At 35.2% G+C, this 25,786-nt stretch overlaps 1 protein-coding gene across 4 annotated transcripts in view; it reads right to left on the reverse strand.

Moving 5' to 3' along the window:
• Nucleotides 1-25,786, reverse strand: part of ROCK2 (Rho associated coiled-coil containing protein kinase 2) — a 96,819-nt gene that overhangs the window by 9,844 nt on the left and 61,189 nt on the right. The window contains exons 5-28 of one of the 4 annotated variants that reach the window (XM_033056227.2): nt 24,901-25,161; nt 19,102-19,246; nt 16,631-16,769; nt 14,845-14,936; nt 13,902-14,061; nt 13,257-13,320; nt 13,088-13,099; nt 11,806-11,871; nt 11,426-11,505; nt 10,976-11,024; nt 10,122-10,257; nt 9,902-9,993; nt 9,419-9,665; nt 9,000-9,106; nt 8,187-8,346; nt 7,351-7,511; nt 6,769-6,953; nt 5,533-5,602; nt 4,086-4,189; nt 3,778-3,964; nt 3,351-3,444; nt 3,141-3,235; nt 2,320-2,499; nt 1,946-2,114 (exon numbers count right to left, since the gene is read on the reverse strand). In XM_033056227.2, the coding sequence (XP_032912118.1) occupies nt 1,946-2,114; nt 2,320-2,499; nt 3,141-3,235; nt 3,351-3,444; nt 3,778-3,964; nt 4,086-4,189; nt 5,533-5,602; nt 6,769-6,953; nt 7,351-7,511; nt 8,187-8,346; nt 9,000-9,106; nt 9,419-9,665; nt 9,902-9,993; nt 10,122-10,257; nt 10,976-11,024; nt 11,426-11,505; nt 11,806-11,871; nt 13,088-13,099; nt 13,257-13,320; nt 13,902-14,061; nt 14,845-14,936; nt 16,631-16,769; nt 19,102-19,246; nt 24,901-25,161 (3,055 nt within the window). The remainder of the gene's footprint in view (nt 1-1,945; nt 2,115-2,319; nt 2,500-3,140; nt 3,236-3,350; nt 3,445-3,777; nt 3,965-4,085; nt 4,190-5,532; nt 5,603-6,768; nt 6,954-7,350; nt 7,512-8,186; nt 8,347-8,999; nt 9,107-9,418; nt 9,666-9,901; nt 9,994-10,121; nt 10,258-10,975; nt 11,025-11,425; nt 11,506-11,805; nt 11,872-13,087; nt 13,100-13,256; nt 13,321-13,901; nt 14,062-14,844; nt 14,937-16,630; nt 16,770-19,101; nt 19,247-24,900; nt 25,162-25,786) is intronic. The other 3 variants (XM_033056228.2, XM_033056229.2, XM_033056230.2) reach the window with 3 other exon arrangements.

Genomic DNA, 25,786 nt, shown 5'->3' on the forward strand with positions numbered 1-25,786 from the left:
AATTTTTGGCTAATCCTTAGGCTTGTCTGGATTCAACTACTGCCCTTTCACACACTTGGAGTATTTTATATTTCACTGGCACATTCGTCAGATTTGATTTATCAAGAGTATTGAGAGCTCAGCTGTTGTTTGACACACACATTTCAATGCTGTTGGTGACCTATTTTAATACACATATCAAATACATGAAACTTCTGTAACGTGTTTTGCCTCATACCTGCCACCTTATATGGTTCCTTTCAACTATACCTTATAGAAAGTGTAGTAAGTATAATGTTGATGCAAAAAATAGTCTATCCCATATCTAGGAAGCACATGGGCAAAAAAAAAATGCATGTTTATCCTATCTCCTAAAATATGACTTTCCTATTTTTCTCTGTAACCTGTAATACAGTTTAAATTAGACAAAATGAGAGCTTCTGATTAGACTTCTTCACTTCTGGTATCCATTCAATACTAACAGATCAGAAAAAGGGCAGAATAGAACAGAAGACACTATACTACCTCAAATCTTTTGTAATTATGTCAGCAAAAAAATCCCAGCTTAGCTATGATTTTTACTTTAGAACAAAGCAAATCCATGCACATATCACAAGAGGAGTTAACAAGGAAAAAATGTGTATGTATGTAGGTTTTCTTTCTTTAAAAGCTTCAAAGCAGAAACCAGAGAATGAAGAAAACAGAGGAAATGCATTATTCTTTACTTTAGTTTGATGAAGTGATGTCAAAATACCAAAAGAGGTTCTACCTTCAGTGGAAAGGTATTCACACTTTAAAGGAACCTCATGTGAAATACAGAAATTTGATTGCAATAAGGAACCCACCTCTAACATTAACACTAAACAGAAGCTTTGTGAAAAGAGTGTATGTGTAGTCATATAAAATGAATACAGAATTAGTAAAACAGGGCTTTAGCACTCATAATACACCTTTAAGGCAAAACAATGTAATACTCAGAACAATTAATTTCTACAAGAAAATCATGTATGCTTAGATATGAGGAGTTCGATGTTTCCATGCTTCACTTAAACACAAAGATTTGACTTTTTGGTATCCAGTACTTTAGGGTCATACAGAAAGCTGCAGATACTGTTTGAGGCTATCTTGAAAACAAGCCATAAGGGTCATTTATTCAATGCTTCAATAAAAATGGTGGGTTTATAACAGTCAGCAAGCATTTGCAAACACTTAGAGAAAACAGGTCAGTTATTTGTTCATGCAAACTTTCTCATGTCTTTGATGGCAATGTTTACTGCCACTGCAGCGTGTTATCTTGTTATCTGCCAGATTTGGTTTATGTTTCTTAAATTATGTATTAATAGTGTTAGTTCTGAACCAGAGAAAATGACACAATAAGAACAAAACCAAACAGTTCTCAGGGATGTCACCTGTGCTATCAACTTCTGTAGGGCTGTGGGAACAAGACAAAGGTTCTTCCTCTGAGTCAGAATCGGAATCAAGAAGCATGCGAGAACTGGAAGGCTTAGTGGCAATACTGACAGAGGTGGAAGAGTGCTGATAGGTAAAGGACATGGATTCCATAGTGTGGGATTGAGTGATATGGACTGAACATAAAGCATAAGGGAGGAAAAGTAGAAAAGAAGTCAAAATAGAATCTCTAAGAGAGTATTAGTTTTACATTTCATCACATACACACAGTAATTGCTAAGTAACTGCAAAAGTAAAGTGAAAAAAATATTAAGTTCTAATAGGGCACAATAGAATTTGAAAAAAATCTTTAAATAAATGAAAGGTGAAGTATTACAACAGACAGATTTAGTTAGCAGGTGAACAAGTGATCACTATCAAAGGATCGATAAGATGGTAGAAATAGATGAAGATGAAAATCACAGAATCATCAAGCCATCAATTTAACAGTCCAGTTTCTATGGAAAAACACTGGTATAAACTCAGTAATGCAGAAATATTAATAAAATTAACATACCAGGGAATCCATCATCTGCTTCAGCCTCTCCAGGTCCACTGCCTATGCTACTGTTGTCCAGCCCAATGTGCAGTGACTGCAGCTGGGAACGAAGCTGTTCAATGTCACTGTCTTTGCTGTCCAGAGTCATCTGCAGTTCAATTCGTATCTGACTCTCTTCTGCTATTTGCTGCAGGGATAAATTGCAAGATTTCCTATTATCACAGTGTTTGGTTACTTGTAGAAAATTATGCAGATTTTGTAGCCAATCTCAAAATACATTCTGTGTATTTCTTCTGGTTGGTGAAATTCAGAAATAGACTGGATATGCTGCCTTAAAGTCTGTATTCTACCGAATATAGACTGCAATGTTTATATTTACAAAAGGATCTTACTGCCTGCATTTCATTTATTTCCTTCTGATATTTGATCATCATCTGGGTTAACTTTTCTCGTTCAGACTTCAGTTCCATATGCAGCTTCCTATTTTCCTTCTCCTTCCGCCGTACATCAGTGTCAGCTCCACGTTTGACTGGACCTTTCCGATTCATGATTTCAGCCAATTTATTCACAGCCTTCCCATGGGAAAGAAAAAAAGTGACAAAAACCACACTAATAAATACCCAGAGTTATGTTGTGAAGAAATAAAGTCTTCTCCCTGTCTATAACCTGGAATTTCTAACTACAGACTAAGACCTCTGCAAGCCAGTGCTACAAGCTTGCTTTAATTCAACATATTACACAAAATATAAAAGGTAATGATGCCATTTTTACTTGAAGCAAGCATTAGCTGTGTTAGCACTTTCACTCATTTAAATAATCCCTTCCATTTTCACTAGCTAGACCCAAAATATGTCTTTGTATTACAATGCCACTTGTTCTAAAAAACAATCTAGATTAAAATCAGAAATGTACTTTATAGAACTTGTAGAGACATATTAACCAAGACTGAAACCAGCAACATATCAAATCATTTGATGACTTTTGCTGGTGGAATATATCTGGATTAGAAGTTCCTCTATTACAAATCATAAGGATCCAGTTTCACTACACTGAAAGTCTGCTTAGAAGAAGGAAGAATAAAACAAATGTATTTTCTTTCGGAGCAAAAACAAAGAAAGCATTACTAGCACATATCAATAGTTTATAATGGAAAGTATTCTACTAAAAATTATTTGATACATGTGTCTACGTGCATTTGAATATATCTGCTTACCTGGGTTTTTAATGTTCTTTCATTCAACAGCTGTTTCTCAAATTGTGCTTTAATATTTCCTACATTTGCTTCTTCTTCTTTTAGCTTTGTAATTTCTGTAGCAAGGTAATTAAAAGAAAATCTATGAAAACTCATTACACACAAATATAGCACTATTAAAGAACAAACCAAGTTTCAATTTAAATCACATTTTGTTCAGAGATTACGTACGTTCTTGTGCTTCCTTCAGTTTATTGTTTAGTTCTTCTTTCTCATTAGCAAGGTTAGCCACATCACTAGTTAGTGTCCTATTTGCTTCCTCCAACTAAAAAAAAAAGAAAAGGACATGTGACCATGTGACAAAACTCATTTGGCAAGTGAAGCATTACAGGACAGAAGGAAATGCTGCAGTGAGCCCAGGATAAGGGTAAGGGGACTTGCTGTAAGAGGGGTAGAGGCACAGAAGAAAGAATGGTCAGAGAAATGCATGAAAGAAACACAGTAAGAAATTATTGAATTTCAATCATAAGAAATAAATATTTTTAAAACATTAGATATACTTGTGTATCTCTGAATCTGCTAAAGAGCAATGGATAACTCAAACTGCAAATTAAACTCATGTACAACCTCTACCAAAATTACAGGTCATGTAACTCACCGAGGCTATGGTGGCATCTTTCTCAGTAAGTTCCTGTTTATGCCTTGCCATCATCTCTTTAATCTCCAGCTCTTTCATAATCTTCTCTTTTTCCAAATCAGAGTACTGTTCTTCAGCAATGGAACGGGCAAGTTGTTCTGAATCTGCTTTTGTCAAAGTAATCTCTAGCTGAGCAGCCAAGGAATCTCTGCAAATTATTGATATGTACTTTTAACTTTAAAATGGGTAGGTTAGGGAGGAGAGGAAAGAAAGCAACAAAAAGCCACCCTGATCTTTTATGTATTAGTGGTCCAACTAGCAAAGCCTACCTTTCATCCTGTAACTCTTGTATCTTTTGCTGCATTTCTTTACAAATTTTGGTCTTTTCCTCACATTCTTCTTTAAGCTCTCGAACTTGTGTCTTATAGAGAGTCTAGAATTTAAAGTCAGAAAGAAAATTATGTGATTTCTATACTCTTAAAGGTCCACAAAAATTACACGTTGATATGATATGCAGTTCCTTAATGTCACTAATGGGAGTATAATTGTACAATGCTGTCTCTAAACTTATATTTAGATAAATGTCATCATCATTCACAAATGTGCTTTGGTTATTTTACTTTGTTGTTGTTTCTTTTTTAACTTGTGTTTTTGTGAATGGGTAGGTGTATGATATGCATTTTCTGTGTTTGCATACGTAGTGTTAAAGATACTCTAAATGTGAAAATCACTATTTCGTACAAATTCAGAAGTACCAGAAACAGAGAAAATAATTAATTTATTTTTCTCTACTATTCAAAATCTTTTTCAGATGTAATTAGGTATTTGGAGTTTAGATTCTAATCATATAAATCCATGAAACCAACATGATAGTTAAAGAACAAAGACAGGAATAAGACAAACACCAGTTAGAAAATCATTTGAAATTCAAAATTTCATGGAATCAGTATAAATCTAGAACTCTGAAGAAAATGAAAGAAACATTATATTGCTCTGTCCATTCAAATGACTTACTACACATGAAGTGACAGACAACTCTGAGTGTTACTTACTGCAGGCATTTCAAACACATTGTCTCTCTCTGGCCCACCTACAGCAGCCAACTAACATCAATTCTCCCTTTCTTTCCTTTAATGTGTGCAACATTTTCATTTATAAAACTTTAGATGGGCCTTCTCCTCATTGACCTAAATCCACAAGGAAATCTTAATTTTCCATTAATATTGAAACAATCCTTTTGGCATCTCCTGCAGTGCCACTGGCTGTGCACTGTTAATAAAAATTAATGTCCACATGCCAGTGATAATTTTTAAGTATGCTACCTATTTATTCTGGTGCACCTTACCACAATAAATGAAAAACTCCCAACAGATCACTACCAAGTTTGGTTGCAAATACAAAATTTCCTTCTGAGCCATAGATGCACATGTTTGTCACATCATGTGAGAATACAACTCTTCTCTACCATACAGCATGGAAGAGGTGCTGAAAGTGAAAGGCTTAAAACATGCAGAAAGTTATTCACACTGTGGAAAAATAAGCTGCTTGACTCCTCCCTCTGAACGTCCCTACAAAGCTGGGACATTTCTCAGCATAAACTCTTTTGTGCTGCTCAGTGATCAAGATCAAGGCAGCAGATAACACTGAAGACAGGCACAAAAAAAACAAGTAGCTTTGGCTTAGAGAGGTGAAATATCTGATGGCTGAGGGGAAAGAAGAAAAGCTAACATACTCAGTAAACAGATTAATATAAAAATAAAGCAGCATAAAACATACTGAGAAATACTGTTCAGCTTCGAGCTGGTCTTGAAGCTCTTTCATTTGTCCATCTGCATCTTGACGTTCCCTAGAAAGGAAGAACATGCTTTAGAGATAGGAAGATATTCCAAAGCAGTAAACAGAAAAGACAGCATTCACACTCTTGAGATCTCCAGCAATTTCTTGACTTAAGTATCATCAGGTATTAAATTTGAAGCTTTCTCTGGGTACCAGCTCTCTTTTTCACTTGTACAGCTGAGAATACTGCAGTAATAACATAAAAAGTCAGTTTAATACTGCTAACACACTAACTACAACAGTGTCACAAAGTTTAACCAGTAAGAGACACTGATAAACACTACCAACAGAATCTCATTTCTATGTAAAATGTCACTGATCTGACTGGTTGTTTTGGGTCTCTTGTTTGCTAGAGCACAGTCTGTGAATGTCTGTATTCCTTGGCATGCATATTTTCTTGAATTCATCTGTTATTTAAACAACGGTCAGTTGTGTAACAACAGAAATGTAGCAGAAAAGACTTCTGCCAGTGTTCCACATTATGGCCACCTTTTTACATGACTAACTGCATCTTGCTGACAGAAAGGAAAAGCACAGGGTGACAAGACATCCGAAGTCATGAAGGATTAGGATTGATACATGAGGTAATCTGGTCTTTGCATTCACAAAAAGTCCTTTATGTAAAAAAAAAAAAAAAAAAAGTTTCTTTCCTTACTTACTATCAGGTGAAAATGCTACTTGTAAGACCTTGAAGAACTACTGACACTCCTATGTGAAGGTCCAACAGATGTGTTTAAAGATCTGCAGTACTAGATATTGCCAATGGTTACGCTTTGTAGCTGTGCAGCAGTATTCATTTCCAACTCTGATAAGCTCTCCTAGACTAGTAATTCCAGTAACTTTCCTCTTCGCTGAAGTCCTACATCATTAAAAAAAAGTACCTAGACCTTTAGTTAAATAAGTCTTTCTCTGAAGTATTCAGAGTCATATTTAAGCTGTGTTTCTAAGATTTTCAGGATAACAAACATATTTTAATACAAACCTATACATTGCTGAATCACTACAGTAAATCTCAATTAGAGTCACTGTAAATTATTTTAAAGAACAATTAACTTTTTCACTGTGGAATAGCATATTCTTTGTGGCAAGTTTTAAAATTAATTTTGCTCTCAACTTTTGTTCTGAAAATGTTTCAAATCAGTAACATGACTAAAACATATAGAACAACTGGCATACTTGCGGAGTTCGTTGTTTTGTTTTTCCAGACTTAATTTGATTTCCTGAAGGTGATTGTTCTCCTGTTTTAACTGCTTTTCCGACATTTTCAAGGTGTTGACCTGCTGTGTTTGCATCTTGAGGTCATTTTGAGTGAGACAGCGCTTTTGTGTTTCTTGCTCTATTTTTAATGTCAAGTTTTTTACCTGAAAAAGAAGGAGAAACCTGTGAATTTTACAGATCTACACAGGAAAACAACATTTAAACAGTCTCTAATTGACTTCCTTTACATCTTTCTGGTAAATCAAAGCTGCTTCCTGAATAAAGGCATTAGCACACATTAAATTACCTTGTTTTTCCATGTCAATCTCACAGCATTTACTGCTATGGAAGACAAATCTTTTAACATTAATAATTCTGAAATATTTCAGAAACATGACACCACATTCCACGAAACAGACTTTTTAAAGTTGGAAGGCAGAGAAGGAAAACATTGTTGCCATTTTCATTCACAAGTATTCCTAAATACAGCTGTAACAGGAAAAATACTAGGAAATTGAAAATGAGGTTGGACTCAAGACTCCTTTTGTCAGTGCTCCTTACATCCTCACTGAGTATATCCTTTTGCCGAAGGAGCTCGTTTATTTTCTGTTGCGATTGTTTGAGATCACAGTCCAACATGGAGCGCTGCTTCTCAGCTTCCAACAGCCGATTTTCTACTTTCTGCTTTAAAGCTCTCTCTTCCAGAAGTTTCTTTTCCATTTCTGTGGAGTAAAATATGTAAGACATTAGTGAAGTGCAAACCAGCAGATTTTGGAGGCCAAAGGAAAGAGGATGTTTACCCTGTACTAACAATAAGCCACACGTTTCTCCCTTTAAAACTGAAGAGAAAGACTACTTTAAAGTGATTAATTAAAATTTTCACAGTAGATACATACCCAGAGGATGCATCTTCAAGCATTTCTGACAGAACTATTTCCTACTTTTGAGCTTCTAGATAACTTTCAGTTCATCTGCAACACCTCTGAGATGAACGAAAAAGGTGGTATTTTAAAAATAAAACATTTAAATCTACTGTGCTCTGACTGTGATAATATATAATCAAAGAGCTGAAGCTGCTTGGGAACCTGATATGTGAAGTGACTCAGGCATTATTTCTGAATAATTTTCACTTCTTTTGAAGATCTGCATGCTCAAAATTTTTGGGAATGCTCTGCAATTGAAAGGACATGATGTGTAGGTAGCTTTTTAATTAGCTGCAATAAACTTAAGCCATTTAATTCAAAAGTAAGAGCCATCTTCTGGATTTTTTGGTAATTATACCTATCTTCAAAATATTTCAGTTGTCATGAGATACACCAGAATATGCACAGCAAAAGACTGTATTATTCACTTTGTATAATTCACACCTAAGTCCAACTATGATATCAAATACATACCTTTCATAGCTTCAGATTTTGCTTCCTCAATAGACTCATAGATCTTATTTTTGTCTGCTAATCGTGCTTTTGTGGCTTTATGTTCAGCTTCTTCTTGTTCAAGGTTCTGCTGCATAACTTTAAATTTATATGTCATATCTATTTCCATGTTGCTCTTTTCCTGTTAAAGAAAAAATAACATTGAAATAAAATATTAAATACATCAGGTTAGTGGCACAGTTTGAACAATAGTAACACTGGAAGGATGCTTGGAGTAGAACAGAGAGCTCGTGCTAAGGAACGGACCGAGAACTCACTTCCATAAATTTTTTTTTTGTGAATGCCAAAGTTCTCTAAAAATGTACAATGACATCCCCAGTTGCAACCAATTACAGAATTACTGCCTTAACAACCAGCATTCTGTAGTAAGAGAGGCTCAAAGATTAAGTTTATTGAAGAAAGTTTTCAAGCCTTTTGTTTCAATAACAAAGTTGTTAAAAAAAAAATCCTATTAGCAGAGGCTCTTTTATTTTTGACAATAATGATTTTGGAAAAACTCCACACATTAAATGAAATGTAGCTACTGTACTGTTAAGGCACACACTGGAGTACATAATTAGGTACTAAGTACTTCAGAAGTAAAATGTATCATGATTGTATGGGAAATGCTGTCTTTTTTTCCCCACTTCTCAAAATGGAAAATAAAATTTAAAAAGGCTGAAAACAAGGCTTATTTTTTGTATAGGTTTGGTTGCAATGTGTCAAGTAATAAATGTACAAGTTCAAAAATTCCATAAGAATGTAACACCAATATTAATTTAGCAGTGCTGTCACCTTTTCTAAATCTGTGAGCTTTTCCTGCAATTGTCTTTTCTCCATTTCCAGTTTGGCTAATGCACTCTTTCCATTTTTCACTTCTTCTTCGAGGCTAGATATTCGACCTAAAAATTACCAAAATATCAATGAGGCTGGTCAGTGTGTGAAAACAAGACTGTATTTTATCTATTTAGAGATAACATTTTTGAAATGCAACAACTTCTAATTTTGACTATTAAGAATGTCTCCTTTGGGGTGATTCTAAAAGTCAGAATAATATTTTATAGATGTTACCACACATTTTTTCTTAAATGCAGTTCACATTATGCAATGTTTTATAAAACAACACACTTCCCAAGTAACAGTCTGAAACTCTAATAATACCACCTAACCAGAAACAAGAAGCAATCTTAACTTCAGAAGATTTGCAGAAATACCTTGTAAATCACTGATAATTTCTGATCCATGACTTCGATCTCTCCTTTCTGATTCTAGAGCTGACTGAAGATTGAGATACTCCTTCTCCAGTTTGAGTTTTGCATTCTCTAGCAGGCAGTTCTTATCTTGTAGCTCTCTATTATTAATTTCCAGCTGCTGGATTTGCTTTGTGCTTTCTGTCTGGTTCTTCCTTAACCTGGCTGCAGTATCAGACTCTGACCGCAGCAAAGAATTGGCTTCATCCAACTAAGATTGATAAAAACATACTTCAGAAACAATTAAAATATAAACCCCACTACTTCTACTACTGAATACTAGCTTTTATGGATTAAAGAAGTAAGAATTATATTTTATGATTACTTTTGAACACCAAAACTTAATGAGAAAGAATAGCTTTTAAAACCCAATTACACATTTCACATTTCTCCACTGTACTTCAAGCAGTGATTATTTTAAAATACATGTGTATACAGTTGGCATACCTGTCTTTGTAGTTGGTTGATTTTTTCATTGGATATTTGAGAGTTCTGATTTCTCTTTTTTAAATCTTCAAGTTGGTCTTTCAAACTGTTAACTGCAACAAAAACAATTCAACATTGTTAATCACCATAAAGAAAATGTTTCAACTGGAACTATAATTCATTTATTTTAAGTATTAAAAACCCACATCAAAATGGAACCTTCAAGCATGGTTCAACGTACCCTCATTTTCCAAATTGCGTTTCTTATCTGCTTCATGCTCTGCTTTCCTCTGGTATTCTGTATTCTTATGCTGAAGAAGAGCCTTCTCTCTCTCTAACTGCCTGACTGCAGACTCTACATTCTTCCTTGAAGTTATCTGGATATATTTAAAAAAATACACCACTAATTATACACATAGTAGTGGTATTCTTATACGATAAAAACACAGCTCATGCACTCAGTTTAGTCTGTAATGGAGGAAGCCAGTCTATCTGCCTGCTGCAAATACAACATATCAGAACACGTGGTAAAATCCAGCCCAGGATGTCTATGGCCAGGAGCTTGGCAATTTAAATACTGTTTGATCATCTGGATTTGACAAACCTGGTAGACCTGCCTAAGCAGTCACTCTGGGAGCAGAGAAACATACATGTAAAGGTAAGGTCTTGATATGCACCTGCATGAGCCATACATTAAATTGTACACAGCCACATCCCAATTTGTAGAAGAAATGTGCAAAGCTGGGCAAGAAGTAGTGTCCTTATTTACTAACACCAAACAATGCAAAGCATGGCCTTCCTCCTTTGGATACACTACTCTCACATCTTCTGTTTTTAAAATCAGTATGGGATATTTGTGTCATGCTGTCTGCTAACTTAAAAGTATTGTGAAAAACTAGTTCTGTAAAGAAGGCTGCAGTTACAGTACAGAAATCATAATGAAAATATTTTAGCAGTGACAATGATTTCATGCTTGTGAATACCAAATCAACTGGTGTTATTTGCTATAAAATATACAGCTACTCAAAAGCAATTTGCTGTTATCGAAGGGAAAATCACACACAAATGTTAAGAGTAAGAAATCTATGGCCTTACCTCTTCGTCGAGCTCTTTCGCTATCTTCTCTAAACGAACACTTGTAGACCTGAATAAATTTGAAAAATAGTTTTAAATCCTGCTGATATAGAAATTAAATACAGAAATTAAAATGTTTGGATGTGCTTCAGCAATTTTATGTAAGGTGCTTTTGTTTCATTAATTTTATGCAAGATATTCTATTTTCAACAATAACATTCCTCAAGGCTGGTGAAACCACTGAACAGTGAGATTCTTATAGGGCGTTAAAGCAAAAAAATCCTCAACAAACCCCAAAAAACCACGCCACTAGTCAGACCAGCAGCAAGAATTAAGCCAGCAACTTACAGTGAGGTCTGTGTGCAGGGTTGGGAATCCCCAAAGTGGATTAAAATGCTTTTAAGCATTCAAAAACAAAAGGTCTAATAAAACACCTTTATAAACATACCAAACATGTTGAAACAGTCTCACCTGTACTTCTGTTCTAGTTCATCTTTGGCTTGTAATTCATTACTGAGCTGTTCTTCTAGCTTGCTTAGTTTTTTCTGAAACTGTGTAAAATGTCAAAAAAGCATGGCCCACATATAAAAATGCTTTAACAGAAAACAAATGCAATTCAATTAAATAACAAAATAAGGGAAAGCGAGGAAAATTAATTCAATCTTCCAATATATTATTTTAAGACCATCACTAGAAGGTTACATCTTTACAAGGTATTAATTCTGATAATTTTAAATATATGGATTTATAGCAACAAAATTTGCTGCATGCTGAATTGAATTGAACCATCACAGAATTATGTGCCACAGATTGTGAGTCATTAAATTTATATGGGCAAAAAACATTGTTACCGGCCCTTTGCTGTGCTCTGTAGCCAGAGACTTTCCACTGGAGCAGATGTTTTTGGATAGCATTTTCTAAATGAAATGAAAAAATAAAAAAGGGGTGTACATGACCAAATTGGACAATAGTCAGATAATATCGCTAAACATGTTCAGTGACTTCACATAAAGAAGAATTTCTTAGTCTTACACCTTAGAAATTTACGAACACTTTAGAAATGCTTTGATTTGCTTACTAAAATATTTTTTAAAAGTAATTTTGAGTCCAGTACCCAAATATTAATGAAATAAATTATAAGGAATAAATTTTGGATTAATGTAATGACTTCAGGCTTCCAAACACATTTATTTTCCTCCCTTCCTCCTCTTCCTCTACCCCCCAAACACAAAATGTAAAAATGTGGTTTTTCAAAACACTTATAATTGTTACAATTAGAAGATTTCCACAACAGGAACACTGAAAAGGACATCAAAACTGGAGATTTGTTGCTTGAGAAAATACAAATAAAATAAGTTGTCAGAAGTGAAATGCAAAATTTACCATCTGCATTTACTAACACAACATAAAGCAAACATCATGAATGTGACCATATGTATTTTAAACAGCAGTACCATTTCTATTTAAAAGGTCAAGTCTAAAACTATTCATTTGTTCATCAATGACAGGAAGGGAGTCTAATAAACATTTGCATTTAAATTTATCTGATCAATACATAATGCATTTCCTTTATGTATTTTTTAAACTTTGAGAAGGAATTGTAAGTTTTAAGAAATGTTAACAATATACTATCTACACTTGAATAATACAAGTGTTTAAGTAACATAATGAAGTAAGTATATGAAAATACCATCGCTTTTCCTATAATGCAAATTTAAATTCATTTGTCAATCTTCAAAAGCTGGATAAACATGCTCCATATGCTCTAACTGGAGTATGATTTAAACATTCATTTATCCCTGCAGGTGACAATTTACATTTTCAAACTCTGAATAAATCAGTCATGAATCATTAATGCAAGTGTGGGACCTTCATAAGAGTAATGATGTCTGTAGGAAACAGAGCCTTACACACTGGCTTTCCTAATAAATTCTGGATGCAAAAAGAATTTCAGAAAAATCTGTACTCTATTATCTTTATATTATAGCACCTTAACACTTGAGTACAACTGTTTAAAAATACAACTGGTTTACTGCTAACAACTTGGCAAATAAACATTTAAGATACTTCACAGCCACATAAAATTATGTAGGAATTTTTTAATTCCTTTCATAATTCAGATACTATACTTACCTCTTGGCTGTCCTGTAAACAGAAAATATCATTTTTATTGAGGATCATTAAAAGACAAAAAGCCCCCCGCAAAACTACTTAAACACTTACTTTAGACTTTGTCTTTTCTTACCAGACTTAACAAAATCAGTTAATCATCCCATTAATAGTAAGGATAAAAGGCACTAACCTCATTTTTACTAGATTGCACAGATTCGTTTTCTCTGCAAGACTGAGAGGAGTCACTTAGCAACCTGTCAAAAACAAAAACAAATCCCTCCAGCTCTTACTCAAGTTTTCATCAACTCTGGCAACCTTGCCATTTTAATCAATTCTCTCAAGTCTCAATTTGTCCTACACTGCTCTCAGAATGAGGCTTGTTTTATTTTGATGTTTCTGATTTGAATCTTTCCTTAACGGAATGTTTCCAAAACTACATCAGCTTGTGATTTTTAAATTAATAGAATTATTTCTTGATTATTCAAGATGAATTCTAGAAAGTTATTATGTTGTGTAAGCTTTCTTCTAAAATAACTAATAAAAAGCCATTTTAGAAGAAAAACCCCCAAATCTATCAGAATTTTAACCCTAATTGATTTTTTATGCTATTGTATACTTTTGTGTATATAAAAATATACTGTTTAATCAAAGTTATCAAAATAATTTAAAGAGCAACAAGTTATTTTACTCAAACTTTGCATTTTGTATGTTCACAATTGGACATAAATTCATATCATGCAAGGAATAAATCATGTATTTAGAGGGGAATAAAAGGAAAGAATATAAGAAAAATGTTCAGGTATGTTTTAAAAATGCATATCAAAGTATCACATACAAATTTTCTCTGTAGTAGGTAAATCCTATGAAAGGCAGCTGGTTTCCCACAAAGGCTTTGGGGATTGGGAAGGTTTCCACGTCTCCCTTGTCGTCCTCAATGTCATCAAAATTACTGCTGTCTATATCACTGCTAAGCTCAGGAACAACAGGAGCAGCAGCTAGAGAAAGGGGAAAAAAGATGCATTTCACTCCAAGATTCAGTCACTTGCTATATACTGGTATCTCTCTAGTGTTAAAAGACTGTATTATAAGTTGTCCTCAAATAACTTGGAGTTAAATATACATTAAGCAGACAGCAGATCTGGAAATATTACTGTGAACAATTTTTCTCTAGAGCAATCTATTTTTGTATTCATTGCCTAATGCATAGACCATCTAGTATGCAAGACATATTTGCTCAGGTAATCACACTTGAGAATACAACTTTAAATCAAATCATCATGTTAAAACTTCTTTAGAAGTTATGACAAGCTTATGAGAACTGACATACTTTGCTTTTTCACTTAAAGCTATTAGGTTCTCAGTATCTTACATGAAAAGCAGTAAAACTGACAAGATCACTGGTGAATTACTGTCTTAACTACCACAAGATTAAAAGAAAGATGAAAGAAAACAAAAAACTCCACCTCAAAAGAATAAAGAAAACCAGAGAAACAGAACCTAACATGCATTCCTTTTAGTTAAAATTCTGAAACATCCAATTCCATTGTTTAAAATGGAAATGACTACATTAAAAACATGATAAAAGTGAGAAAATTCCAGTAGGAAAAATGCATATTTATTAACCCTTCCTCATATAAGGTTTTACAATATAAGTGATTAATGTTTGGGCAAAATTTGTGATAGATAGAAAGCACTTAATTTATACAATGGAAAGGTTTTTTTCATTTCTACTATTGCAAATACTGAATAAAATAGAACTTTTAACCTGATTTACTTACTCTCTCGAATGTTGTCCCAGTTCCACTGATCACTTCTGAAGAAAGGGTGATGTTTGATTTCTTCTACCCCATTTCTCCCGAGTCGCACATCCCTAAACAGCAATTAATCCAGAGTCACATCAGGAAAAATAGCTGCCTTTTTTTTTTTTTAAATTTAAATTCTGACTTGTTCATAAGAAGCAATGAAACTTTCAGTAAAGACTGTCTGTGTTAACCACACTAATGGTCAAACAAAAACAGAATTTAAAACCCACCAACCACTAATCTGTAGTTTCTTATATAAAATGTACTGATTCTTAGCATGCACTCTCCCTGTGACTGCTAAAATGTCCAGAATCTGGAGTCTGCCACGTGGGGAGTAAAGCAAGAAAGCAAGCACTGAGGCAAAAACTAAGAAAAAACTAGAAACACAAACGAAAACTCAACACCCCTGGGGGAAATAAAACTGCAGAACTTTGGTGTCTGCCAAACCACATGACAGACCATAAGACGCAAGTGAAGGAAGGTCTAACTTGCTGCACAGAACAGTTATTCAAAGCTGGACTAAAATAAATATTCTAAGAATTCCATCCTCTGCCCCACAACTAACCCTGACACGTCTCTTGCTGATTTTTGCCGCGAAGTAAATCTTAAGTGCAACAAGAAACGAAGTTTGAACAGAGGAGTCTCTCTTGAAACTACGTACAAGAACAGGACATAAAAACAATGCATGGAAAAGAAGCAATAAATCACAGGGTCAATGTTAGTCCTTCTTTAAGTGCTTCAGCAGCTATCACGCAGCATCTGTTTCAAATAAACTGCTCGAGCCCTGCATTAAATATAAACAGGAAGAGGGACACACGTAGAGGAAGTCCACCTTACTACATTTACACTATTAAATTCTAATCATATTTTCTCTCTATCCTTCAGCTACTAAGGGTGAAAAATGCTGTTAAATAAAGCACATCCTTCCTGATCAACCGCAGGCTTGCTCAGTAGAGCAAACGATCTCTCTTCGAATGCAAAACCCATTATAAGGCATTTTGTTTTCCTAATCCCTCCTTCTATAGTGGCCAGATGTCCTACTCCAGCCAAGTTCAAGTGACCACAGGAAAGCATAAGAAGGCATCATTGAGCCAGAGTTAACTGTGGACCTACGCTGCTGTTCTTTTAAATCAGTGAAATGGAAGATTATCTCTGCTTTCTGAAACTAAACAAAATGTAAGTGTTCAGGTCAAGAACAAGCTTACACAGCTTAATTTCAGTAAGTGGCTTAGTTCCATTAAGGGAAACTTCTTGGATTTTTTTTGTAGCCAAAACAATAACCTTGGAGGACTGTTAAATATATTTACTAATTAATGCAACAAAGTAAATTTAAAAAAAAACCAAACACTCTAAGAAACCTTAAACAAATTCAGTAAATACATGTTCACTTTCAGAAAAGTATTTGCTTCCACTTTTTTTAAGTAACACCCACATAGACATCGAGCAAAACAATTTTGTCCCTGCCTTGGAGGTTACGAATTACTTTCAGTCTTACAGGTTTGTTACTGTAATTGGAGGGATTTGTCCAGCACAAACTGTGTTATTAACAAAAGCTGTCAGAATCGCTCATAGAAATAAAATACAATACCTGGAAAAAACACCAAAAGAAAAACTAGAGAACAGGAGGTTTGGCAGAAGAGATTTGAACAGAGATCAGGAGAAGTAGGAGAAGGAATTTTTTTTTTACAATGTACCATCCAAAATAAATATAGCCAATACATTCCAAAATAAAAAACAGTGCCAGAACAATATGCGCACTTACCTATCAGTTAAAAAGGCACAGATAAGGTTCTTTGCATGCTTAGAGATTTCCACATCATCTGGGAAATGCAATGAGTTCTTATGATCCATAATTTTACTATATGTTCCTACTAGTGAGTCTGCATAAAAAGGAGTGTCACCTGAAAATAAAACAATACATTGGATGTGACTTTACATCATGTTTAAATTATGTGCATTGAATAAGACAACAGAGATAATGGAAAGTCTACAAGCAGTTTATCTGGAAGAGTCTTGTATTAAGAAAAAGAAAAAATGGACATGCAGTGTACAAATAATGTATAGTACTAAAAATATTAATTCCCTAAAATGTCTGTGTTACAGACTGCACCATTTTCCATCCTGTCTATCACTATCAAAATTTTGCCTGGTGAACTACATCTTTTGTTCTGCCTTAAGACTCTCAATATTTTTCTAATTTACATAATGGCTGACACCCATATGAATCAATCTTTAAACATTCCAAGGGTAAAATGAACCAAAACTCACTGAAGACTTGCTAATGCACATTTGTTGGAAGGAATCCACCAAAGCTCTCAGAAGACCATTTCAGAGGCACACAGGTCTAACCTCCCTAAGGCATGACACCTCTGAGCAGGAGCCTTCCCAGTGTGTTACCACACTGTTAAACTCATATTAATAAATCTTGTTGACTGACAAATTACATGAGCTTGAGTGCCCATATTAACAGGGCAGGTGCTTTTAAAATAATAGAATTTTCTCACGGAGCGGTTTCCAGCCTAGGCTATAGTTAAAGATATTTGCAAAGGAACTAAACTTAAGAAAGGTGAAACTGGGGCAAGTGAAAAAAACAAGCTGTGATAAAGGCAACTGTCAATCAAATTAAGTGGCAACATTCTCAACATACAAATGGTTTGGGTCTGTAATCCAGAAGCTGCAACTTTTACAGGAATCCTTTCTCCCAGCAAATCCATAGGTTTAATAGAGAAGGTGAATGATCAGTCACGTGAGCTAGGCTCTTCCTTGGTTTGGCAGGAATTCCCTGGAATCACAGGCTGCAGCCTTCCAACAAGGAACTGAGCATTTCAGAAGCCATTAACATGAAAAAATGTACAAAACCGACCAAAGGACAACAACCATTCTGCTTTCAAAATAAGAAATTAGTACACAACAGCTTGAACTTAACTTCTAGACTTTTAGTAAACCTATTAGGTTGTCATACCAGTGCACAGCAGGTGGGAATCACTGATATTTGCTGCTGCCTCCCTCTTTACTAACCCTCCTCTTCTCAATCATCTGTCTTGGGAACAGCTTTGATTTTGGCCATACCTCAAAACTATCTTAAGTCACTGAACTAATGTTACGATTCATCCTGTGACCAACATTTTACGGTTTAGTTAAGCCCACAATAAAATTTTCATTTTCATAATAAAATTACCATTTCCATTAGTTCTGCAGCTTTATCAAAGCCAGAATAACAGAAGTGTAGAGTTTTAGAAGACCATATCCAGAATCTGATACATAAACACAGACAAAAATAGATACTTTCTACCAATATGTGGGATATGGAGAAATTAAGTAATATTTTCCTCCGAGATAAAAGGGGGGAAAAAAAGAGGTTCTGAAATGCTGAGAAAACATTCTGGACAGCTATACCCAATATTTTAAGAATGGAATAATTTTATTTACTGCTAAAATTCTTCATGAAAGACTATTAAGAATGGAATAATTTTATTTACTGCTAAAATTCTTCATGAAAGACTATTAACTATAAACCACACATTCTTAAAGTCAAAATGTTGTAATTCTGAAAGAGTTGGAAACAGTAATAGCATCATATGTTTAAGTGTCTTTCCTGGCTCAGGATACCAAAAGCATCAAATATGCAATACTCCCAGAAAATGCTGATTTGGATTTTTAATAATTGTATGCTTAATTCCATCCTTCCATAATCAGTATTTTGCTACCAGACTATCATACTGATCCTCACTATATTTTAATATGCAGATGACTCATGTCTTTTAACAGATTATATTCTATGTTCGTTGCCATAGCAGTCCAGTGTATTTTACTAGAAAATCCTGACTCAAGCACAAAAGACACACTTTGACCTATGAGAAGACAGTGATGTGGTGTGGAAAAGGAGGACAGAAGGACAGTCCTACCCTTGCCATTCCATCTCCTGTGTCTCTGCGAACTCAATCCTGCCTGAGGTGGCACAAATGTGGTGAGGTAGCTGACCCCAGTTAAAACTATTCTAAGAATTAGTTTTAAGTTGAACTGAGTCAGGGAACTAATCACTGAGCAAGCACGCAAACAGTTGTTGCAGCCCTCGAGTGACAGGGAGCAAAGAGAACAGCAATGAAGCCGCAGCATCAGCCAAAAGCCAGTAGCTGTTAGTGAGGTACGAGCAGCCTCCACACAGCAAAGTGCAGCTAAAGGCACAAGGAAGACTCAATGATAATCTCATTAGCAGAAGAAATCATTACTTACCAACTAACATCTCAAAAAGGAAAACTCCCACAGACCACCAGTCACATTCCCGTCCATAATAACCATCGCCCCCCTGCGATTTCAGGACCTCGGGCGAGATGTAGTCAGGAGTCCCCACGGCTGTGTCGCAGCGCACCATTCCTGTCTGTGCAACAGTAACACAAACAGCTCAGTTCAAGGGGTTCTGAGCACCTCCTTAAGCAATTCCTCTGTTAGTAGGACAGAAAACCATAAAAAATAAAGTCTGAAATACTTGGTTTGAAGAGTATGTTTTAAAGACTATTTATAATTCAAGAAGCAAGAGGGATTAAAATGACATTTCTTGGTAAGGTGCTTACCCCTGTCTACTCCATAGTGATTTCTCGTGACTTCACCTTCTCAAAATTCACCAGTTTTATTACTTTTACCATTGGTTTTAATATGAAGGAATACACCATATCAGACCGTTCCTTTTCTCATTGAATTCAGGGATAAACTTTAGAATAATTTTGATAAGTTATGAATTCTTGGCCCTACAAAGCAAATACGTAGCAATTTTGTCTAATTCAGCCAATAAATCAAGTTATAGGTAAATTTTTATAGACACACCTTGCTTTTGTTTAAAGATAGGAAGAAGAACAAAAGGAGAAGCTATTTTTACAGAATTGCAAAGCTTTCTTTTTTTAAAAAAATATTTTTTATCAACATATTACCACAGTTGTATCAATGAAATGATTCTTCATCCTCTGCTTCACACAAATAAACTAAAAATGTAGGGACTAAATGATACAGAAGCATCAATAAGCTCTGCCATCATTCTGATTCAGAGTTATAAGTCTTGTTTCCTTTAATGAAATTCACTGAAGTCACTCCTGAGAGACCAGATGGATGAATAAAATGAAATCCTGGATGACGTTAGAGAAATACCAAAAATACACTCATCTTTTATTCTCTTTCCCAGTCTGAAGTTTTATCTAAATCATTTTACAAAGGTTCTTCATGCCATTTTGCCACCAGCATGAATGACAATACATATTAATTCTGAACATCAATACAGAATATTAGTAGCAACAACTAAGTTCAAAAGGCATATTTAAAGAAAGTAAGAGAAACATTTCATTTTGGGAATTGTATTGATACACATCATTTAGACACCACATTACAATATTCTTTCTCATATACAACATGAACTGTGAAAAGCTTTTCTCTGTACTAAAACAGAATCCAGGAAGTCAAGAACCAGCAGGCAAAAACTAAATGGATGACTAAATTCTGTAGAGACCTATGGAGTACTTCAAATGTCCTCCTAGCAAATGCCTATCTTCTATGACTCCATTCTAAAACTGAAGAACTGAACTTTCTGAAACTAAAGAAATTTTAACTTCTCAGTTCCAGAATGAAGAACAGGTATTCTGCATGCTATACTGGATGAGATAGCCCATAGCTTATTCATACAGGGATAAGAAAATTAAATTAGCTCTTTCCAGAAGACCTATTGTATTCATTAGACAAAGAAAAATGCAGGTAAGCATATTTTAACACTGCAAAATAAACTAAAGCTCAAAGACATCAGAAATCTAAAGTTGAGAGCATTTGAAAATGGATGTAGCACATGGCAAGGAACCACTGTTTGAATATCCTGCTTGTCACAGCAACTCTGTGCACTAAGCTGCATGTCTTCTCTGGAGCCTAAGCCTCCCTCTGCTTTGAGCACAGGAGGAATTGCTCTAGGGTTATGTGGTTCTGCTCATCCAGCAGGAATGTGGCAACCTAATGAGGCTCCAGTGTTGGTGTGTGTCTATCTCTTCCTTACCCAAACACAAAATTACAAGGGAAAGTCTGAATTTTTGCTCAGTCAAGTCTGGTTGAAGCCACCTGAATCCCTCCCTGGGTAAGGAGATTATTTAAAAACCAAGTCACAAAAACTGTTCTGAAAGAGTTCTCTGAAGTCTGCAGTTTCAGTCACAGCCTCTCCACCTTGACACCTAAGTACTTAATAACACCCTATGTCCCATCTCTATATAATTAATACACCAAAGCAAGAATACTTTTTAACATGTTACACATGTTGATATTTTCTGAAGTCTTAAACAAACAAAGAAAAGGTTGTGCCAAAACCCAGACAGACCTACACAAGTCTGATAGCTGGTATGCAAGCAGCAAGGAAAGACTTTTCAACCATATTACAGATACTAAGGAATTCCATGCAGTAACACTAACTTTTCAGACAAGGTGCCAAAGAATTGAAAAGTAAAACAAGAGAAAATTTTTCTACACTAAAAGAAGCCCTTGCATGCTAACACCAGGTTCAGTGGGCCATAGCTTTCTGAAGCACATAGAGCTGGTTATACTTACTCCCCATAAAACTCTCTACTTTCTGTCTCAGGAACTAACCTAGAAATGCATTTGCAGATCACAGAACAGCCTGGCTTGAAGGGACCTGAAAGATCATCTGACTCAACTGGTCATAAGAAAAGGTGCATAAGATTATCTAGTACCCTGTGGGACTGCATCACAAAATGGGGATTCTACCATGTCCCTTGGGAGGCTGGCCCATTATCACCTCAATATAAAATACCCAGATTTCTGCTCCACTCATTTACACACTTCTTCTTTCAAAGAAACTTGGGTGTTTTTCTGTATGTATTTTTAAGTTCTGGCTACCTTTAATACCACAGTCAGAAAGTGATCTCTGGCATAAAAGCTGTCTGTCCAGTTCAGAGCACCCTAGCAGTCCCTCCACTCTGAAGAGACTTAAGTGGTGCTGTGTGTTTTTCTGTTTTCGTTGGGCAATGTGTTACTCCTGTGTTTCAAACACTAAGCCTCTACTTCTGCCTCAGCAGCACACTTACTGTAACAGATACCATGGAAAGCCGACTGTCGGGAGTCTCAGACCAGTGACACCTGAAACTTTTCTCATCACCTCAAAAAATCAAGGTGGACCTTGGAAGTCATCTCCTGCAGATGTGTGAGAGATGTACACTCACAACAAATTTAAACACACAGGTTGTCCTGGAGACAGCAATGTTCTCACAGCTCCTGACAACTTGGAGGTGAGGCTCCCTGTAGTGTTTCCCAGCATCATTCAGCATTATCACATTGCTGAAGACAAAGCAATTCGGGTTCCATCTTCAGGAGGATCTCCATCAAACCTGAAGGACTTGCTATCTTGAACCAAGGCTGACAATCAGGCTTTCACTCCCTCAGGAAGTTCCTTCCAGTCAACAGGAGCTGGAGGGTGTTTGTGTGAAAACAGGAGCACCGCACACATCAGCTGCTAGCAGCAGAAAATGCACTGAGGTAGGAAGGATCCAGCAGAGTCCTCTTCACTGGACAAGCTTCAATGAGAAAGAAGCTGAGTTCCAAATAGAGGAACACACTGATTCTTTCAGCTAAAATGCCTGGGCTGAGGCAATAACCCCAAATGGCAAACATCCCTTCTTTTGGTCACATCTTTTTCAACAGATACTCTCTGAATCTGTGCTCTGCTGAAAGCTCAGTTAGCACAGGACAGTGCTGTGTGTGCCAACACTGGGAGCTCCTGGCCCTACGATACCTACCAAAGCCAATTGCTGTTCAGCTTCATACACAACACCTGAGGATTAGAAAGAGATTGCTGAACCCTACCCTGGTCTACCTTATCATACCTAAATACCAAAAAAGGGAACCATGATTCCTACTAAATTTTTGAGTCTACCTCCTTATTCAACAACAGAAATACTCACTTTGTTGCAGATTTTTAAAAAGACAACTAATTTTAAAAACCCCAAAACAAACAATGAAAAACACCACCACAAACCCCCAATTATCACAGCTGAGTTACATAAACAGAAAGTTCATTTTATGCTGGAGATCACTAAAACACTTAGCAACTCTTTTCAGAAAATGATAAGGAGAAACTCTGCTTCAAGTGTCTGTTCTGGCCTGGCCTGGCCAACTTAAGCAAACATTGAACAGCAAAGGTCAGAAAAATTGCAGCAAAATTTTCCTGAGCTCTCAACAGCGTAAGGAAGATGCTAATGCTCACAACTGCTAAAAGAGATCAAAATTTTAAAAAAAAGTAAGTATTGGGTAAGCATATATTTTTTACAAATCAGTCTGCCAACACCAATATTATATTTACACAGCTGGGATGTTTTGTAAGAAGTAGCATGAGATCTGGAGACAATCCAGAACCTCTCAACTTCTAAAGTTTCCTGTAGAAAAAAATTTTTGCCATTCCACTGAGTCTGAGAAACACAAAAACCTTAAAATGTAATCCTTAAAAAATTATTTTATCTAGGAATCACTGTTCCATTGATGATGCCCAGTCTAAAGTAGAGCTCACTGTAACTTTTTATGAGAACCATGGATGCATTCCTCACATTTACAGTACAGCCATCCACATTTTAGTATTTTAGTAATTCTTTTAAAAATAGCAGTGAAAAAGAAAAAAGTGAAAGGTGTAGGTCCATAATTTCTGGAGTCCCTATAACAGCACCGAGGATCACCTTTTTTTTGGTAGATTTATATTGTGAACTTTTTGATGCTTTTTTGTTATCACTTCCAATGAACAACAGATTCCCTTAAGATATTACAATCTACTGACTCAAAACAAATAATAATATTTTTAAGGACTGAATTAAGAGACCAAGTACTACTTTAGTACTTTTGAATTTTTCAGTTAAATTAAATGCTGTCCTCTAAAATACAGGCAAGTAAATAAACAAACTGGAGGTAAATATTATCTCTGCCTTTTCTAACAACTACAACATCAACAAAACTTAATAGACTGAACTTCAATAAACAGCTGCAGTTGGACAATTATGAAGTTAATATATTATCGTGTGAAAAAAACCCACAGACACAGTACTTCTGGATACTGCTGAAGAGACATTAACTTAATGCAAATGTAAATGCAAATTAAGTAGATAGCAGAAATTATATCAAGTAGTACCTAAACAACACAGAAAAAGCCCCAAAACATAAAAGCAAGTAAGCTTAAAAGGATCACCTTTGCCAACACTACTATAGAAAACTTTCGAGGACTGGGTAAATCATAACACACATTCATATACAGTTTTTTTTCTGTTATAATTTTTCATAGGAACAGTATATTCTGCAAATTATAGCATAACATTGTCTGCCAGGCAAGACTCTAAGAGTGCAAACTATAAAAGGTTCTTTTATTTTCAAGTTTTTTTAATAATATAAAGCATCTTGTTAAGACTGTTTTTACAGAAACTCGTAAGAAAACTATTTGGCTGTACATGGCTAAATCTAGACAATTAAATAATTTCAATTGACATCTTGGCATCCTGACAAATAACTAACAGAATTTGATCAATATATCACATACCACTGCTGCCGTAATGTGACCTCATTTGGATGACCACTAGAGGATGCTATGAGAACAATTAGATACATGAAAAAAAACACGGAATGTATCTTGCCTATAAAATAATTTCATTTACAAAAAAATGTCAGCTTATGAACTGCTCCAACATTATTAATGTTGAAACTAGGAGTTATCTTGCAAGTTTTTCAAACATTTGGCAAAAAAAAGTACCTCAGAAATTCATAAACTCACATACTTTCAAAAATAGCAAAGAGTAAGCTTACATCCTTCTTCCGTGTGAGAGAACAGTTTATAACAAAAAGGTTACACTATTTAAAGTACTCTTATATTTAAAAGTATGAAACCAGAAACAGCTTTCTAACCAAGTAGATAGTCTGATGAATACATTTGGGTATTATACTGCAGAAGAAAATAACCTTAGATATAGATGTAATTTAGAATTACAGTTTAATAGATGGTAAATTATTCAGTTGCATACTTACTTCATCCATTTTCATGCAAGTGCCAAAATCTGCCAGCTTCAGATGTCCATACTTATCTAAAAGCATATTGTCAGGCTTCACATCTCTGTGTATCAAGCCCATGGAGTGAATTGCATCAAGAGCAAGAACAACTTCAGCTGTGTAGAACTTGGCCCATTTTTCAGGCACATCATAATTGCTCATAAGGTTTACAAGATCTCCACCAGGCATGTATTCCATTACCATGTACAAATATTTGTCATCTTGAAAGGCACAAAATAGCTGCAGCATTAAAAAAATGAAAGGAAAAAAATGCAATTACTTTTCAGACAGCTATGGAAAAGAATAAAGCCCTTTATCTTGAAGTTTCCTTAAACCTGAGAATATGTTTTCAAGATTACTTTAAATATGCATAAAATATCTATTTTTCTCTTAATTATGAGAGCACCTTGGAATTTGCTGAACTTCAGAACCCCCTCATTATAATTTTTGAGAAAGTAAACAACATCTCCTATTATTTTAATACTATAGGTGTCTAAGATAAAGGCATTAAGAAAAATCACTGAGTCAAAAATGCAAACTATCAAATCTGTGACAGGGAGCATCATGTTCTGATTTGAAAATAGCTCAACAGTGAGCAGCATCTTAGACTGTTTCCAAATTTCCTATATTATAAATTCCTTATGTCTGTACATGGTTGCAAAGTCACTGCTGACTTTGTCCTAAATCAACACATATTGAAATAAGAAATAAAACCAAAATGTTTCTGAAGACAATTATAACACAATACAAAGAAACTGTCCTTGACAATAAAATACTGGTCTGGTGTAAGTTGCAGCCAGTATGCTTCCTACTGGCATGAGAGTGAAAGTTAGTTCAGTCTCTTTAAAATGCATTTCAGACCTAG

This window comes from Catharus ustulatus, chromosome 3 (genome assembly GCF_009819885.2).
Source record: "Catharus ustulatus isolate bCatUst1 chromosome 3, bCatUst1.pri.v2, whole genome shotgun sequence".
In the NCBI taxonomy this organism is placed as follows: domain Eukaryota; kingdom Metazoa; phylum Chordata; class Aves; order Passeriformes; family Turdidae; genus Catharus; species Catharus ustulatus.